Genomic DNA, 19,647 nt, shown 5'->3' on the forward strand with positions numbered 1-19,647 from the left:
TTCACGACCGTCTAAGGACAAGCCTAGAAAAATAAGCTATTTTAGGTCAAAGCAGCACGAGTGGTGAGTCGGGGGAGGAGAGGGTATTGTCAAGTTTTTCTTATTATATCTTGATATTCCTCCACTTGTTACAATTTGTACCACTTCGTAATAAAACAAACTAAAGTGAGAAGAAAAAACTAAGCCCAAACTGTTGGTCGAGTCTTTAAACAGGAAACTTAGTTATTGCTGACACTGGTTGGGGGAAGGGGGCGAAAGAGGTGGAGCTTCTATAACACACTCTAGGCCACGCCCACCTCCTGCGGCCAGTGGCCTCTCACGTGTGTCCCGGAAGGCTCTCCTTTGACGCATGCGTACTCGCTCGAATTTGCCTGGCCTTGGAGGGGCGTTCAGAGGCTTTGGATTTGACCCCGGCAGGCTACCGTCGTGGCGACCGGAACGGCACCTGAGGTTTGCTTCCGGGCCTCTCTTTTGCTTCCCTTTCCCTCCCTACCTCACGCTTCTTCCCCTCCCCCTGCTCCCTTTCCTTACGGTTTCGCTCTTCCCCATCGAGGCCGACCCCAGATTCTCGAGCCTGGGGTCCGCTTGGCGAAAAAGAACTGTTGTAGCTGGAAGCAGGGAGGTGTGGGAACTACTGCTAATTGAGGTATTTGGAGACCAGGGGCACGTCTGGAATGTTTTGTTTGTGGGAGGAGGTTGGGCGAGGGTGGGAAGGAAGTCTTCCCCGGGCGGGGAGCGGGGGCGGGGTTGAACTGGGTTTGCAGGGTGGGTGGGACGCACCCCCAGAAAGGGTAGGGCGGGGGTGGGGTGGCGTGTGGGCAGAGGAAAGATGGAGGCGGTGAGGACTGGCCTTGGGGTCGCACGGCTTTCCGGCATCAGTTTTGCTCTCACCGTTTGATCAGAAGAGCAGTTAACACCTATGCGTGGGGTATTTGGATTGGAGTTTTTAGGTAGCCGCATTTTCTTCCCAGATTGCTTTAATTTTCCTTTACTTAGGGGAAACCTCTTTGCTTTTGTATGCCTGTTAATAGACTTTAAAAGTCAATTTCCACATGGAAGCAAGGTGATGTATAGCGAACAAGTAATTCAAGAGAAAACAATGAATTAATGAGTTGTAAACCATCCCTCCCTCCTCCAAGTGGAGATAATTGTTCAAATTAGGCATAACATGCAAACAAAGATTAATCTCTTTCGTCAGTTAAGGAACACAGGTCATAGAAATAGTTTCCTCAACAAATGGATTGTTTCCTGAAACATTATTTTCGGTAGCTCCCCGTTGCATAATACATGTGTTCCATGCTCTCAAACTTTTCGATCTTATCCAGGCCCGTGGTCTATAGGATATGAATGCTACAACATCTTAGCATCAGATGCAGAAGAGAGAGAGAGAGAGAACATAGAATCAAACCTAATTGTACTTGATTAAGAAGTGGTAGTGAAGGAATGAGCGTTCAGGAACTGCGAGTGGGTGGTTATAATAATTACAAAGGTAACCTCAGTTTTCTGTTCCGCGCAGAGGACAGCAGCATGTCCTCCATCCCCGGATGCATTGGTTTGGACGCAGCCGCGGCCGCAGTGGAGTCTGATGAGATTGCAGAGCTGCAGCAGGCGGTGGTCGAGGAGCTGGGTATCTCCATGGAGGAACTACGGCAGTTCATCGATGAAGAACTAGAGAAGATGGATTGTGTGCAGCAGCGTAAGAAGCAACTGGCGGAGTTGGAGACGTGGGTGATACAGAAGGAATCTGAAGTGGCCCATGTCGATCAGCTATTTGACGATGCGTCCAGGTGAGGGGCTGTGTGGAAAATCCAAAATCTCCCCTCTTGGCAGACATTTTACTAGTATACATGTACATGAGCTTGTGCCAGGCACCTTATACATTACAAAGGACAGACGTGTAGGACCTTGCTGTTTCTCAAAGGTGAGGGTCAAAACTCTGACCTCAGGGGGCACCCGGGTGGCTCAGTCACTTAGGCGTCTGACTCTGGATTTCTCCCTGGGTCATCATCTCTTAATTTGTGGGATCTAGCCCCGCCTTGGGCTCTGTGCTTACGGCGTGAACCGACTTGGGATTCTCTCCCTCTCTGTCTGCCCCTGCCCCGCACCCTGCCTCTCTTTGTTTAAAAATAAACATTTATAAGAATCTAACCTCACAACCACCCGTGTATGTAGAATATTCACATGTCAGAAGCCGATGTCTGTTCAGCAGTAGAGGAGGTCTCTCCCCTGCACTCTGCTTCAGAACAGTTGCCTTGTTTTCTTACTGGGATGATCTGGGGTGCGAGGGTTGTGAATCATTGTTGGCTTATGGAACCGTGGAGCAGGAGCCCTGTATCTACTCAGAAATCCCCAGAAGATTTGTGTCTAGTGCCTTCATTGTCACTTAGAAGACATTTTCAAGTAGCAAGGTAAATGCTGAGATAAGGTTGAGAGGACTGTGCTTTGGGGTTATTTTGGATTTTTGAGCATCTAGTCTGAAACCACTATTTAAACATTTTTCTATGAGAAAAGCATTTTATTTTATTATTGTTTTTTTAGATTTTTTTAATGTGTGTTTTTGAGAGAGATAGAGTGCACACACACAGGGGAGGGGCAGAAAGGGAGACACAGAATCCGAAGCAGGCTCCAGGCTCCGAGCTGTCAGCACAGAGCCCGATGCGGGACTCGAACTCACCCTGAGATCATGACCTGAGCTGAAGTCAAATGCTTAACCGACTAAGCTACCCAGGCGCCCCTTATTATTATTATTTTTTAAGTTAATTTTTGAGAGAGAAAGAGTGTGAGCACTAGCCGGAGAGGGGCAGAGAGGAGAGGGAGACAAGGATACAGAAGCAAGCTTCAGGCTCTGAGCCGTCAGCACAGAGCCTGACGTGGGGCTCAAACTCACAAGCCATGAAATCATGACCTGAGCCAAAGTTGGACGCTTAACAGATTGAGCCACCCAGGTGCCTCGAGAAAAGCATTTTAAGTTCTAAATGGAGACACTTTGGAATATGGCCTGTTTAAATTGAGGTCAGTGTATACTTAAATATATATAAATTCTGATGGCTTTTGTACCTATTTCTGCTGTCTTTGACCTTTTCTACATGTGTTCCAACATTAGGGCAGTGACTAACTGTGAGTCTTTGGTGAAGGACTTTTATTCCAAACTGGGACTACAGTACCGGGACAGTAGCTCCGAGGATGAAGCTTCCCAGCCAACAGAAATAATCGAGATTCCCGATGAAGATGATGATGTCCTCAGTATTGATTCAGGTAAGAGATAGGCTCTGGGTAGGAAAATCTCAGGACTGAAACTGCAACACAGGAAGATAAACAGATAAAAGAAGAAGAGAGCAGAAATTATTGTCACTGACTCCATATTCTAAACTGTTGAACTTGTCTGTTACGAAAGAAATTGAACATTATCAGTATCATAGATATCCTCTACGTTCTACTTCCAGATTGAATGACCTTCTTTTCCCATTCTGTGTAACCTCTATTCTGAATTCCCTTCCTTTTCTTTATAGTTGGCATTAGCACCTATATGTATATATGTATTTCAAAATGGTAGTTGGTTTGGTTTTGTCTATTTTTGAGGGTTTTTTTTAATGTACAGTTTACAGACTATAAAATTTACCCACTTTAAGTATAGAGTTTAAGTTTTGGTAAATTTATACAGTAGTGCAGGCTTTACCACAGTCCAGTTTTAGAGCACTTGCATTAACCCAAAAAGGGCTCTCGTCCCTGTTTGCATTCTCCATTTTCACTCTCAGGCAACCACTCATCTGCTTGCTTTTTGCCTTTTCTAGAAATCTCATTTAAATAGAATCACAGTTTGTTGTCTTCTGTATCTAGCTTCTGTCACTTGGCATAATGTTTTTGAGATTAGCCCATGTTGTTGCATGTATCCGTAGTTTGCTCCTTTTTTCTGCTGAATAATATTCCATTTTATGGATATACCACATGGTTTTATCCATTCTTTAATTGATAAGTATTTGGGTTGTTTCCAGTTTGGGGCTATTAGGAGTCATGCTGCCATGTGCATTTGTGCATAAGTCTTTATGTGGATGTTGTGTTTCGTGTCTCTTGGACATTCCGCCTAGGAGTAGAATTGTTAGGGGTTAAGATAAGTATACATTTGAGATTTTAACAAACTGCTGTACTCTCTTCAAAAGTCCCTCTACCATTCTACATTCCCACTAGCAAAGTGAGACAGTTCCCTTTTCTTTACATCCTTGTTGGTGCTTGGTATTGTCAGTCTTTTATTTTAGCTTTTCCGGTGTGAGTGGCGGTATCGAGTTGTGATTTTAGTTTGCATTTCCCTAAGGAAGTTGAGCATCTTTTCACATATTTAATTTACCAGTTGTGTTCGTTCTTTTGAGAAACATCCATTCAAATCTTGAGGGTTTTTTTTTTTTTTTAAATTGTGTCGTCTTTTTATTAGCAAACCCCTTTCTTTTGACTTCAAGAACTCAGGCTTTAGGTACAATTCATTTATCAGATATATTTTAGAAACACTTTCTCTCAAATGTGGCCTTTTCATTTTCTTAATGGTGTCTTTTACGAGTAATAATTCTCGGGCGCCTGGGTGGCTTAGTCGGTTAAGCGTCCGACTTTCGCTTAGGTCGTGATCTCACAGTTCGTGGGTTTGAGCCCTGTGTCGGGCTCTTTGCTGACTGCCAGCTCAGGGCCTGGAGCCTGTTTCAGAGTCTGTGTCTCCCTCTCTCTCTGACCCTTCCTGCTCACGCTGTCTCTCTCGCCTAGAAATAAATAAAAGCATTTAAAAAAAAAATAAGAGTAATAATTCTCAAGGCAGAGACTGAGAGTGTTTGGGCCGTTTATTTTGCTTATGGCTTGTTCAGTTTTTCCATCACCAGTTGTTGAAAAGTCTGTTCTTTCGGTACCCTTGTCAAAAGTCAACTGGCCACATATATGAGGGTCTCTTTCTGGATTCTGTTTTGTCACATTGCTCTAAATAATCTGTTCTTATACCAGCACCACACTGCTTTTTTTACTATAGTTTGAAAGGTAAGTATTAAAATCACCTAATGAAAGTGCTCCAAGTATATTTGTATCTCATATGACTTTGAAATAAATTTTGAAATCATTTGTCAGTTTCTATCAAGAACATTTTTTTAGAACCTACTAAGATTTTTAATAGAACTACATTGAATCTAAAGGCCAATTTGGGGAGCATTCCCTTTTTAGCAAATAGTCTTCTAGTGCATTAACAAGGTACATTTGTCCTAAGTGTTTTATTCTTTTTAATGCTGGTATAAGTGAGCTTATTTACTTAATTTCATTTTAGGATTGTTTGTTGCTAGGATATGAAAATATAGTTGATTTTTGTGTATTAATCTTGTAGCCTATGACCTTATTAAGGTCACTTGTTAGTTTTAGAAGCTTTTTGTGGATCCCTTGGGATTTTCTATATATTAGGTCATGCTCTCTGCAAATAAAGTCAATTTTACTTCTTTCTAATCTAGATGTCTTTTATTTCTTTTTTATTGCCTTATTGTACTCACTAGAACCTCGAGTACAATGTTGAATACAAGTTTGAGAGTAGACATCCTTTCCTTCTGATCTTAGGGGGACACATTTAGTCTTTGGGCATTAATTATACTGTGAGCTTTAAGGTTTTTGTAGGTATCCTTTCTCAGGTTGAAGGAAGTTGCTTCTGTTCCATATTGAATTTGCTAATATTTGTTAAGAATTTTTGCATCTGCGGCTCCTGGGTGGCTCAGTTGGTTAAGCGCCTGGCTCTTGATTTTGTCTTAGGTCGCGATCTCACAGTTCATGAGTTCAAGCCCTCCATTGGGCTCCACGCTGACAGGGAGCCTGCTTGGGATTCTCTCTCCCTCTTCGGCCCTTCCCCTGCTCATACTCTCTCTCAAAATGAATAAATAAACTAAAAAAAAAAAAAAAAAAAAAAAGTAGTTTTCTGGAGGACTTTAAGAAAAAAGAGTTTTTGCACATATGGTCATGAGAATTATAAGTTTTTAGTTTTATTGTGATGTGGTTTTTTGGCTTTGGTATTAGGGTAATATGGAGCTTATAAAGATGAGTTGGGAAATGTTCCCTCCTCTGAATTTGTGTGAAATAGTATTATTTCTTTTTTTTTTTTTTTTAATGTTTTATTTATTTCTAGGAGAGAGAGAGACAGCGTGAGCAGGGGAGGGTCAGAGAGAGAGGGAGTCACAGACTGAAACAGGCTCCAGTCTCTGAGCTGGCAGTCAGCACAGAGCCCGACGCGGGGCTCGAACCCACGAACCGCGAGACCATGACCCAAGCGAAAGTTGGCCGCTTAACCGACTAAGCCACCCAGGTGCCCCGAAATAGTATTATTTCTTCCTTTTTTTTTTTTTTTTTTTACAAAGATTGCAATAATTAGTTGGTCCGAGGGATGTGGGTTAATCGTTAAGCTGATTAACAAAGATTGCACTAATTTTTTTTTTTTTAATTTTTTGAGAGAGAGAGAGACAGCGTGAACAGGGGATGGTCAGGGAGAGAGGGAGACACAGAATCTGAAACAGGCTCTAGGCTTAGCTAGCTGCCAGCACACAGCCCGACCCAGGGCTCGAACCCACGAACCGTGAGATCATGACCTGAGCTGAAGTCAGATGCCCAACCTACTGAGCCACCTAGGTGCCCCAATTTGAAATAGTTTTATTTTTGTATAAATTGTGAAGATAATACAGAGAGTTTCTGCATACTTTCCACCAGTTTCTTCTAATGTTAGTATTTTTTAATGTTTATTTAGTTAGAGAGAGAGAGAACATGTGCATGTACACAAGTGGGGGAGAGGCAGAGAGAGAGAGGGAGAGAGCAGGCTGTTAGCTCAGAACTCAACTTGGGCTTGCTTGATCTCTTGAAGCATGAGATTATGACCTGAATCAAAATCAAGAGTCACACTGAGCCACCCAAACGACCCTAGTGTTAGTATTTTGTTATGGTGAAACATTGGCCAAAACTAAGAAGCAAACATGGGTGGATTACTTTTATCTAAATTCCACACTTTGGATTTCTGGGCTTTTCCCATTCCAGGATACCACATTGAATTTATTGTGGGAAGATTTTTAATTACTAATTAATTTTCTTTACCTGATACACCCATTTGGACTTTCTATTTCTTCTCAAGTCAATTTTGTTAATTTATATCTTCCTAGGAATTTTTATTTCACTTAATTGTCTAAATTATTGCCATGAAGTTCATAGTATTCCCTATGTTTCTTTTGAATTTCTGTAGGTTCTGTAGTAATGTCTCTTGTTTCATTCCTGATACTGGTTATTTGGATCTCTTTTTTTCCCTTGGTTAATGTGGCTGAAAGATTGTCAGTTTTTTTGCTCTTTTTCAAGGAACCAGTTTTTGTGTCCATTGATTTATTTTTCTCTACTGTTTTCCTGTTTTTTGTTACACTGATTTCTACTCTGATCTTTATTATTTTCTCCCTCCCACATGCTTGGGTTTGATTTGCTCTTTTTTTTCTAGTTGCTTAAAATGAAAACAGGTTGTTGATTTGGTTTTAGACTTCTTTCCTTTCTAATATAAACATTTAAAGCTGTAAATTTCCCTTTAAGCATTGCTTTACTGCATCTCATAAATTTTATATGTTGCATTTTCATTTTTTAATATTTTAATTTATATTTTAGAGAATGTGAGTGGGGAAAAGGAGCAGAAAGAGAGGGGGAGAGAGAGAATCCCAAGCAGGCTCTGTGCTTATCACAGAGCCCAACCCAAGGCTTGATCCCATGACCTTAGGATCATGATCTGAGCTGAAATCAAGAGTCGGACACTCAACCGACAGAGCCACCCAAGCGTCCCATATTTTCATTTTCCTTTAACTCATAATTTAATTTCCTTTGTGATTTTTCTTCAACCAATGGTTTATTTCAAGTATTCAGGAATTTCCCAGATTTCTTTTTGTTGTGACTTTTTAATTTAATACAGTTTTGGTCAGAAAACATACTTTGTATTATTTTAATCTTTTAAATGTATTTAAATGTTTTTTTAAATGGCCTAGCATACTGTCTGGCCTGGAGAATGATCCATGTGTGCTTGAAAAGAATTTGTATTCTGCTGCTGTTGGATGGAGTATTTTACAAATGTTGGTTAGGTTAAGTTGGGTGATAGTGCTATTCAAGTCTTCTGTGTCCTTATCGATTGTCTGGTTGTTTTAACAATAACTTGCAAAGGAGTTTTGAAATTTTGAACCAAAATTGCTGACTTGTTTGTCTTTTCAGTTCTTTCAGCTTTTGCTTCCTATATTTTGAGACTCTTATTTATTCATTTATAGTTATATTTTTTTATTATTATATCTTTTTGTGTCTCGAGATATCCCTTGTCTTAAAGTCTGTTTTGTCAGATACTAATGTAGCATTTCCGTTTCTGTTATGATTACTGTTTGCATGTTTTGTCTTTTTCTGTCTTTTTTATCTTTGAATTTAGTGTATCTCTTATATATAATATATAGTTAGAGCTTGTCTTTTTTTTTTTTTTTTTAATGTATGTTTATTTTAGAGAGAAAGAGACAGAGCACTGGTGGGGGAGGGACAGAGAGAGAAGGAGATACAGAATCTGAAACAGGCTCCTGGCTTTGAGTTGTCAGCACAGAGCCTTACGCATGGCTTTGAACTCATAAACCATGAGATCATCATGACCTGAGCTGAAGTCAGACATTCAACCGACTGATCCACCCAGGTGCCCCAATCTTATCTTTTTTTAATCCCTTCTCACAGTTTCTGCCTTTTTATTTAGTAGTGAGTCCATTCACAGTCGACATGAATCCGTATGGGTGGATTTATATTGGCCATTTTGCTTTTTCTCTCTGTGTCCCATGTCTTTTATATTAATCTGTTCTTTACTGCTTTCTTTGTGTCAAACAAATATTTCAGTGAATCAATTTAATTCCTCGATATGGGGGGGGGACTTTTAAAAAAAAACTGCTTTCATATTTATCTGGTCACTAACTACTATAAGTTAATACTGACTTAATTCTGGTCAAATATAGCAGCTTTGCCCCAGTATAGCTCCATATTCACTCTCTTCTTGGGTGGTACTGTTATCAAATATATTGCATCTACATATGTTTAATGGCAACAATTTTGTGTTAGAATTTTTGTCGGAAATAATCTTTTTTTTTTTTAATGGTTTTTTTTTTATTTTTTATTTATTTCTAGGAGAGAGAGAGAGAGACAGCGTGAGCAGGGGAGGGTCAGAGAGAGAGGGAGTCACAGACTGAAACAGGCTCCAGGCTCTGAGCTGGCAGTCAGCACAGAGCCCGACGCGGGGCTCGAACCCACGAACCACGAGATCATGACCTAAGCGAAAGTCGGACGCTTAACCGACTAAGCCACCCAGGCGCCCCGGAAATAATCTTACTTTTAAAGATGTTATAGGGAAGAAAAGAGAAAAATATGTATTGGCCCAGATGTTTACATTTCCATTCCTCTTCATTCCTTCCTATGGATCTGAGTGTTATGATCTGGTGTCATCCTTTTCCATCCAGAAAGATTTCCTTTAATATTTCTTGTAGTTCTGGGGCACCTGGGTGGCTCAGTCGATTAAGTGTCCAACTCTTGATTTTGGCTAAGGCTATGATCGCACTTGTGAGATTGAGCCCCACATCAGGCTGTGTGCACTGACAGAACAGAGTGTGTTTGGTATTCTCTCTCCCTCTCTCTGCTCCTTCCTCCTTTTCTCTCTTTCTCTCTCTCTTTCTCTCTCTCAAAATAAATATTTTAAAACATTTCTTGTAGTTCTACTAAAAGTCAGTTCTCTTCATTTATCTGAGATAAAGCATTCTTAGTTCACTATTTTCTTTTGGCATTTGGAATATGCCACATCAGTGCCTTCTGGCCCCCATTATTTCTGATGGAAAGTCAGGTGAAAATTTTGTGCCCGGATGTGAGTCATTTTTGTTTTACTGCTTTTAAATTTTTCTCTTTTGATTTTAGTAGTATGAATAAGTTGTGTCTAGGTATAATTCTCTCTGTATTTGTCCTATTTGAGATTCATGGAACTTGGACCTGTAGATCATATTTTTCATCAAATTTAGAAGTGTTTCAGTCATTATTTCTTCCCTAACCCTTTCTCTCTCCCCTTGCCTTCTGAGATCCTCGTTTACACATACGGTAGAATGCTTCACATTGTCCCACAATCTCTGAGGCACTGTTCAGTTTTCTTCAGTCTTCTTTTTGTGCTTTGGATGGGGCAACATCTCTACATAGGTATCAGTTAGTTTACTTATTCTTCGGCCATTATAAATTTGCTTTTTTAGCCTCTCTAGTGAATGCAGTAAAACCTTGGATTGTGAGAGCAGCCTGTTCTGTAAGTGTTCTGCAAGACGAACAAACATCTCTAATAAATTTTAACTTGATAAGCAAACGGTGTCTTCCAGTACGAGTAGTACATAACACCGAACGTCACGTGATTACAACTGAGCCATGGTTCTCTCTCACTGTGGGATTGTGGGTCATTATCAGTGCAATCTCACATTTCTTCGAAATCCTCAAAAGGAGGCATTGGATAGGTTCCTTATTAAAATTGCACAAAAAGAAAAAGATTCCATTGAGCCAGTAGATAGCAATGATTCCGATAGTGACAGTGAAAGTTGTCCCACACAATAACCCTCCTCTCTCTTGTCTCCCTCACACCAGCCACAAAGGTTTTCAAAGGTAAGTGCAGGTTAATTTGTTTATTTTTCTTTGTATTTTGTATTTTCTTTATCATTTTGTACTACAGTATTGTAATCATTTTTATATGAATATTTTTGGGTTGTGGAACGAATCATCTGAATTTCCATTATTTCTTATGGGGAAATTTGCTTTGACGTACAAGTGCTTTGGATTATAAGCATGTTTCTGGAATGAATTTTGCTCAGAAACCAAGGTTTTACTGTATTTTGTTTCAGTTTTTGTAATTTCAACCCTGGAATTTCCATTTGCTTCTTTTTATAGTCAAGGCTTTTGTATACCAAGTATTAGCATAGTTTCCTTTAAATCTTTGAATGTAATTTGCGTTAGCTCTTTGAGCATATTTATAAATCCAGTATGTAGGCCCAGGCGGCAAGTCAGTTTCCACTCCCAGGGTTTTGTTCCCGGAGCCTAGAGCATAGTTCCTGTGTCTTTGCATGTTTCATTTTTTTGTTGAAAGTTGAACACTTTTAAGTTCTCTTTCTTATGCTGCCAACTCTGTCTTCCCTGTAGTGTAGAGGTGATGTCCCTGCTCAGTTTTTAAATTTGAACTATGTATGTGTTAGCTTGGCTCCTAACTTTCGTCCCCCTTTTTTACATAGTGTAGCCGCTAAGTTTTACAGAAGTGTAGAGAATGCATTCAGAGTTGCACCTAGTTCTCCAGTCTCCATTGGGTTTCCTGCATCTTTACTGTATGTGCATAGTTTAGCAGTCACCCACAGATTGGTACATATGTGTATATATGTAACTTTATATATGTTAGCTTGGCTCTTAATCGGCCCCTCTTTTTTTTTTTTCTTTTTTTTTTCATACTTTAGCGAGTGAGTTTAGTGGTCACTCAGGAACGTATAGAGAATTTATCGGATCCCGTCTATGGCTGTCTCATTTTCAGGATCTGCTTGTTACATTTCTGACCGGTTTGCTACTCACCCTAAACCAGAGCTGCAACCCCAGGCCCGTGAAGCCACTCGCTGCCATGGCCAGCGCCTCCATGGTCAGGCCGTAGTTGCCACTCACCACGCAGGGACTCAGGGTGTGGAGTAGGAATGGGAGCTGTCAACAGACTTCTTTCTTACCAGGATTTAAGCAATTTTTCAGGAACAAATACTTCCAATTGATTCTTTGCCTTTGGTCAATTTCTGGTGCCCTGAAATGATTGTTTTTAACATTTTGTTTCCAATTTTATACTTGTTTTCTGTGTAGGGGAATCATGCATATTACTATTCTCATATCACTGTTATAAGAAGTGCCCTGGTTTTGCCTTTTTTTAACTGCAGAAGTGGGACCATTCATAGTGTGTGCATTCTCCAGTCACTTCATTAACACCTTGCTGGCTGTGGAGTTTAGCTCAGGAGCTACTGCAGTTAGTATTCCGTCGTGTGAATATGACACAGCGTCTCTTCTGTCAGTTGACATTGCGTTTGTTTTCAATTCAAATCATGCTCTAAATATTCTTGTACGCGATTCCTAATCCACATATGCAAGAATCTTCCTAAATTTTGGCAGTCTTACTAAATTTTTTTAAGAGAGGAGTTGCAAGTTCTTAGGATATGGACATTTTAACATTACTAGATAAGTAACGGCTAAATAGCTTTCCAAAATGGTTGTACCAGTTTATATTTATAACTACCAGTGGTTGAGATGTCTCGTGCTACATGTACTTGACAACACTTGATATTGTGATTTTTAAATTTTATTTCCCTGCTGATGAACTTGAGCATCTTTTCGTGTGTTTGTGAGTCATCTGTAGTTTTTTTTGAAATGTCCGTTTATGTCTCTAGTTTGCTCAGTGATCATTGCCATTACTAATCCTCTGCAGTATCACTCCCAGCTTATGGTTTATCTTTACTTGTTACATTATTTGTTGATAAACAGATGTTACAATTTAGGATTTTTTTTCGTGGTCACTATTTTATATCCTTTCTGCCCCAACACTTTATTATAAAGGTCATTTATGTTCCCTTTGGAAGTTTCATAGTTTTACCTGTCATATTCAAGTCTTTAATTCAACTGGAACTTATTTTTTGTGTAAAATTTGAGGTAAAGATCCAATTTTTTCCCCATATGGTTATTAATCAGTGTTACAGCACCAGTACTGAAATGAATCCCTTCTTACCGATTTATATTGTCTACTCTATCGTAAATTATTTCCAGGGGCGCCCAGGTGGCTCAGTCAGTAAAGCCTCCGACTCTTGATTTTGGTTCAGGTCCTGATCTCATGGTTCGTAAGTTCAAGCCCCATGTCGGGCTCTGTGCTGACGGTGTGGAGCCTGCTCAGGATTCCCTGTGTCTTCTCTCTTTCCCTCTCTCTCTCAAGCAAATAAATAAACATTAAATAAATAATTTCCATATGTATTGGTTTGTTTCTGGACTTTCTGTTCTTTTTCATTGGTCTGTCACTTTTTCTTCTCTCAGTTCTGTATTAAGTATAACTGGACTTTGTTACTTTCTGTATCTGTTAACTCCCAGTCACCTTGCTTTGTTGTTCTTCTTCATGTTTGTCTTGGTTCTTTTTACCTCTTGTGTTTATACATGTATTTGAGACTCAGCATGTTGTGTTCTCCGCTCCCTCCCTCCCTGCCAAAAAAAACCTATTGACATTATTAAAAGATCAGTTTAGGAATAGCTGATAATTTCATGTTACTTATTTGTTCTACATAAACATTATTTGTTTAGTCCTTAATATTTTTCAGTAATGTTGATGGTTGCACAACAGTATGAATATATGAAAACGGTTAAGGTGGTATGTATTTTATTTATGCATATTTTACCACAATAAAAAAAAATGGGTAAAAAGAATTAGATATATAGGTATTATGAGGGAATACTTTCCTAGATATTTGAACTATAAGGATAAAAAGCAACATAAAAACTGCGTGTTGAAGGTGAGTAAAGCAATAGAAAGGGAAAAGAGTACATATTTACATGTATCTTTGGCTGTAAAACAAACGGCTAAGACTGGATGTTTCTGAGGAGAGTAACTAGAAGCAGGAGTATTAGGGAATTTATTTTTTACTGTGTGTCCTTTTAATATTGTTTGGATTTTTTTTACCACATGACTACTTTTAAGGTGCACTTATACAAAGGCTCTACAAGATTAGGAACTTTCCCTTCAGAAATATAGGACATGTATTTTGAAGCCTTTTACAATTGTGGGAGGTCTATATTTACAGCTCTCTGAGGAATGCATAGGAATGTCTGTATTCTCTCCAAGATTGAATTCATATCCAATAACTTACTATGTATCCTAACTTTTAAAACTTAATGTGTCTTTAGCAGTCTCCTGTTATTGAAGATTCTTTATGAACCTCATTTGCAGATGTTACAGTTTAACTATTTTGTTAAGTGGATATTGCTCTTAGGACATGTACATGGCTTTCCGTTTTTAATTTGTTTTATTATTTTTTTAATGTTTATTTTTGAGAGAGAGAGAGTGCAAGCAGGGGAGGCGCAGAGAGAGAGGGAGACAGAATCTGAAGCAGGTTCCAGGCTCTGAGCTGTCAGCGCAGAGCCCGATGTGGGGCTCGAACTCACGAATTGAGAGATCATGATCTGAGCTGAAGTCGGATGCTTAACCGACGAGCCACCCAGACGCCCCTTTCTGTTTTTAATTTTAAGTTTTTCTTTTTTTGCTGCCTTTTCCTCCTTTTACTGAGATATATTTGATGTATAACATTGTATTAGTTTAAGGTGTGAAACAGTGATTTGATCTATATTTAAATTGTGAAATGTTTACCACCATTGCTTTCCATTTCTATTTATTTATTTTAAGTTTATTCATTTTGAGAGAGAGAGAGAATGCGCACGTGTGCAAGAGCATGAACAGGGGAGGGACAGAAGGAGGCGAGAGAGTGGGGCGCCTGGGTGGCTTAGTCGGTTAAGCATCCGACTTTCGCTTAGGTCATGATCTCACGGTTCGTGGGTTCGAGCCCCGCGTCGGGCTATGTGCTGACTGCTAGCTCAGAGCCTGGAGCCTGTTTCAGTCTGTGACTCCCTCTCTCTCTGACCCTCCCCTGTTCACGCTGTCTCTCTCTCCTAGAAATAAATAAAAATATTTAAAAAAAAAAAAAAGGAGGCGAGAGAGAGAATCCCAAGCAGACTCCACACTGTCAGCCCAGAGCCTGTGGGGCTCAAACCCATGAACCACGAGATCATGACCTGAACCAAAGTCTGGAGTCAGATGCTTAACTGACTGAGCCACCCAGGCACTACTGCTTTCCATTTTTAAACATGTTATAAATCTCTAAATTGGCACCATCCAATTCAGTCACCATGTGCACATGTGACTATTTAAATTGTGCGAAATGTGAAGGGTCTGGTATTTTCCAGAATATACAAAGAACTGTTGGGAGGCCCAGATGGCTCACTCAGTTAGGTAAACGTCCAACTCCTGGTTTTGGCTCAGGTCATGATCTCACAGTTCATGGGATCCAGCCTTGTGTTGGGCTGTCGGCTGACAGCACAGAACCTGCTTGGGGTTCTCTCTTTCTCTCTCAAAATAAATAAATTTAAAAAAAAAAAAAACAAAAAACTGTTACAACTCAAGGATAAAAAAAGGCAGCCCACTTAGAAAATGGGCAAGATATTTGAATAGTTATTTCTTCAAATAAGATTTGTAAATGACCAGTAAATACATGGAAAGATGCTTGACATTGTTAGTCATTAAGGAAATGCAAATCAGAACCACTTTATACTAACTAAGATGGCTGTAATAAAAAAGAGAGACAGTAACAAGTGTTGATGAGTGTGGGGAAATTGGAATCCTCTATATTGCTTGTGGGATTACAAAATGGTACAGCCACTTTGGAAGTCTCTCGGTTCCTCAAATGGTTAAACAGTATGGCCCTGCGGTTCCAGTCCTCACTATATACCCGAGAGAAATGATAACTTATTCCCATATAAAAGCGCCTATACAAATGTTCAAATCTGCATTATTCATAATAGCCAAAGAGTGGAGACAACCCAAGTGTCCGTCAGTTGATGAATATCTAAAACAAAATGTGGCATATTCATACAATGGAATATTATTCACCCATAAAAAGAAATGAATTTCATGTGATGAGTCACATATAATATAATTTCACGTCTATGAAATGTCCAGAATAGACAAATCCATAGAGGCAGAAAGAGATTAGTGGTTGCTGGCAGTTGGGAGGAAGGCTGAATGAGGAATTACTGCTAATGGGTGTTTTCATCACCCCAGAAAGAAACCCCATACTCCTTAGTTAGTTTTGTTTTGGGGGTGATAAAAATTTTCTGGAATCAGGTGGTAGCAATAGTTGTACAACAACTTTGTGAATATACTGAAAACCCGGAACTAAACATTTTTAAAGGATACATTTTATGGTATGTGAATTATATCTGAATTTTTTAAAATTTTAAATGAAATTTAAATTTTACTTCCTCCATTGGACTAGCTACATTTCATGTGCATAGTAGCCAAATGCTAACAGTTTTAACAGTGCAATATAGAACATTATCACAGCAGGAAGTTCTATTGGACAGCAATACTGAAGAATAAACACTTTTGCTTCATTCATTGACCACATCTCATTTGTCAGATCATTCAGATAATCCATAAGCAAATTGTTGTTATAAAAATTTTAATATAGGGGCACCTGGTTGGCTCTTTCGGTAGAGTGTGCAACTCTTGATCTCAGGGTCATGAGTTCAAGCCCCACATTGAGCATGGAGCCTACTTTAAAAAAGAAAAATTAAATACGCACTGAAAAACCAAAATCCTGTGGACTACCACCACGTGTCCCGGTACTTTATCCCCAGGTAAGCACTGTCACCTATTTGCTGTGTATCTCTCTGGACCATTTAGTACTTTTACACATATATTTATATATTTAGTTGTTACTTGTTAGTAGTAATGCTTCCATGACAATGTCCTTAAGTAGCTTAGTTATTGATTTCTTAGAAATTCTTGTGCATCAGTATTTTACACTCATTAGAGGTTTTCTCATCCATAGGTGATGCTGGGAGCAGAACACCCAAAGACCAGAAGGTGAGTTGGGATGGGGAAGGTAAAGGTGAGAGGTAAGAATATGAAAATGGGAGAAACTTCCGGCCTGATCATTCAGTCACTTCAGCCATCAACACAATCATCCACTCTGTAATCAGGCCTGTGGGTTCCAGTCCTCTAGTAGATGTTCTAAGGATGTGGAAGAGGTTGCTTGGAGATGCATGTGCAAGTCCTGTGTGAATATAGAATTTGGGGGTCATCAGCTGAGTGAGATTAACCAAGGAAGGCTCCCTAAAGCTGATTTCTGAACCAGATTTATGAGAAGGGCAGTTTTGCCTGATAACCATAAGCTTCCAAGTATAGCTCATTTTATTTTGTTTTTTTGAAAGAGGAGTTCTTATTCTCAAGTCTAACCCATGCATTTTTTTTAAATTAAAATATATTTGTATTTATTTTATGCGAGAGAGAGAAAGGGAGAGAGCACGTGCACAAGGGTTGGGGAGGGGCAGAGAGAGAAGAGAGAGGTAGGGCTCTGGCTCAGGAACTGTGAGGTCATGATCTAAGCCGAAATCAGGCGTCAGACACTTTACTAACTGAGCCACCCAGGTGCCTTTAACCCATGCTATTTTTTTTTTAATTTTTTTTTAATGCTTTATTTATTTCTAGGAGAGAGAGAGAGACAGCGTGAGCAGGGGAGGGTCAGAGAGAGAGGGAGTCACAGACTGAAACAGGCTCCAGGCTCTGAGCTGGCAGTCAGCACAGAGCCCGACGCGGGGCTCGAACCCACGAACCGCGAGATCATGACCCAAGCGAAAGTCGGACGCTTAACCGACTAAGCCACCCAGGCGCCCCGAACCCATGCTATTTTAAAACTTGTTTCCCCCATCCTCTTTCTTATAGCTCCGTGAAGCTATGGCTGCCCTAAGAAAGTCAGCTCAAGATGTCCAGAAGTTCATGGATGCTGTCAACAAAAAGAGCAGTTCCCAAGATCTACATAAAGGTTAGAGTCAGGAGGTTCCTCTGCGTCGGTGGGGGCGTGAATTCCTAAAGAGGCTTCGTGGATAACTGGCTTCTCAGAGTTTGAGCTTCTCAGAGTCCTCTACCTCTGTGGGGTTCTTTAAAATACTTTTTCTTTTTCTTTTTCTTTTTTTTTTTTTCATTTTATTTAGAGTGTTCAAGCTGGGGAGAGGGGCATAGACAGATGGGAGGCAGAGAGAGAGAGAGAGACTGAGACTGAGACTTAAGCGGATTCCATGCTCAGGACAGAGCCTGATGCAGGGTTTGATCCCAGGACCCTGGGATCATGACCTGAGCCGATATCAACACTTGGATGCTCAACCAGCTGAGCTGTCCAGGTGCCCCTCTGTTGGGTTCTTTAAACACCAGAGGTTTTCGTTGTTGCCTGCTTAAGTCTTTGCTGATTTTCCAATGTGTGGTGGCTTTATCCAAATACCTTTTTTAGCTCTGTGGCCAGAACTACTTCTAGATAGAGATTAGAAGAGAGCATCTCAGGGGCACCTGGGTGGCTCAGTTGGTTAAGGATCCAACTTCAGCTCAGGTCATGATCTCGTGGTTCACAAGTTCAAACCCCACATCGGGCTCTGTGCTGACAGCTCAGAGCCTGGAGCCTGCTTCAGATTCTGTGTGTCTCTCTCTGCCCTTCTCCTTCTCACACTCCATCTCTCTCTCTCTCTCTCTCTCTCTCTCTCTCTCAAAAATAAGTAAAAACTAAAAAAAAGGCAGCTCAAATTCTTATAAAGAGGTCTGAGGGAAGCTTTGTTGAATGGGGCTGTTACTAGATTCCCTCCAGGAAAATGTTTTATAACCACTACTTAGCATTTAATGAGTATAATTAATATTGTTAATGAAGAGTTGGAAACATTTGGTTAATGTTAGATGTTCTTGAATTACATGTGAATTTCAATTTTTGCAAGTTTTTCCTATTTGCATAAGTAGTTGAGTCATCTGTAGCTTTTTGGGTCTGCGCAAGAGAGCAGCAGCGACCAGGAGCATTGATTGCCCCGTCTTCCCTAGTCACTGTGGCATGCCCTCTTTATTTGTCTGTGCCCTTGCCCAGTCTATGCCCTCTCTCTTGAGAACAACCTTGCTCTATTCCGTAGGAACCTTGAATCAGATGTCTGGAGAACTGAGCAAAGACGGTGACCTCATAGTCAGCATGCGCATCCTGGGCAAGAAGAGAACTAAGACGTGGCACAAAGGCACCCTCATTGCCATCCAGACGGTTGGTATGTTCAAGCTAGCAGAAGAGCTAATGAAAGGCAGCCTGCAGGCCTCTGTTGCTGATTGTTTCTTTTCCCCACAACCTTGCCTTTTGTCTCCCATGTAGCAGTCATACTTACATGGAAACCGATGGTTTCTAAAAATCTGTGTTTCTCTTTTCTTTTTATTCAGGACCAGGAAAGAAGTACAAGGTGAAATTTGACAACAAAGGGAAGAGTCTGCTGTCAGGGAACCATATTGCCTATGATTACCACCCTTCTGCCGAAAATCTGTTTGTGGGCAGTCGAGTGGTGGCCAAGTACAAGGATGGGAATCAGGTCTGGCTCTATGCTGGCATTGTAGCTGAGACACCCAACGTCAAAAACAAGCTCAGGTACCTGGACAGAGGATTGTAAAGAGAGCAAAGGCCAATAGAGTGACTATTCAACTGTAGTCATTATTCTCACAGTTAGCTTTTGTGTTTAGTCCCCAGTGGCCAGAGACCCTTGCTCCTTCTTCGCCACACACGTCATGTGGGTGATTCTTCCTTCTTTGTTTTCTTTTTCCCTCTAGGAGAAAACTTGGGGGTAAACTAGGAGAGGCCTCAAGATTGTTCAGTGGTTAGGATAATGGGAAGAAGGAAGGGGAGTCTAAATGGTCTGAGCAGAGTAACAAGAATAAATAACCTTTGGTAAAGCGGAGATAAGCTGGTTAGATTCAGGGAGAATTCCTAACCCTTGGAAGGACGGATAATAGGAAGAGAGTCGTGGACTGGAACATCTTCC

At 40.3% G+C, this 19,647-nt stretch overlaps 1 protein-coding gene across 3 annotated transcripts in view; it reads left to right on the forward strand.

Annotated features, from left to right (window-relative positions):
• Nucleotides 1–376: 376 nt before the first annotated feature.
• Nucleotides 377–19,647, forward strand: part of SETDB1 (SET domain bifurcated histone lysine methyltransferase 1) — a 33,981-nt gene continuing 14,710 nt past the window's right edge. For 2 of the 3 annotated variants that reach the window (XM_039246348.1, XM_039246350.1), the window contains exons 1-7: nt 495–646; nt 1,517–1,787; nt 3,104–3,255; nt 16,650–16,684; nt 17,543–17,642; nt 18,763–18,888; nt 19,055–19,256. In XM_039246348.1, coding sequence (XP_039102279.1) covers nt 1,528–1,787; nt 3,104–3,255; nt 16,650–16,684; nt 17,543–17,642; nt 18,763–18,888; nt 19,055–19,256 — 875 coding nt within the window. In that variant the 5' untranslated portion in view covers nt 495–646; nt 1,517–1,527. Of the gene's footprint in view, nt 451–494; nt 647–1,516; nt 1,788–3,103; nt 3,256–16,649; nt 16,685–17,542; nt 17,643–18,762; nt 18,889–19,054; nt 19,257–19,647 lie in introns of those variants that run through there. The other variant, XM_039246349.1, reaches the window with a different exon arrangement.

This window comes from Hyaena hyaena, unplaced genomic scaffold (assembly GCF_003009895.1).
Source record: "Hyaena hyaena isolate Hyena2069 unplaced genomic scaffold, ASM300989v1 scaffold_284, whole genome shotgun sequence".
Classification (NCBI taxonomy): Eukaryota; Metazoa; Chordata; class Mammalia; order Carnivora; family Hyaenidae; genus Hyaena; species Hyaena hyaena.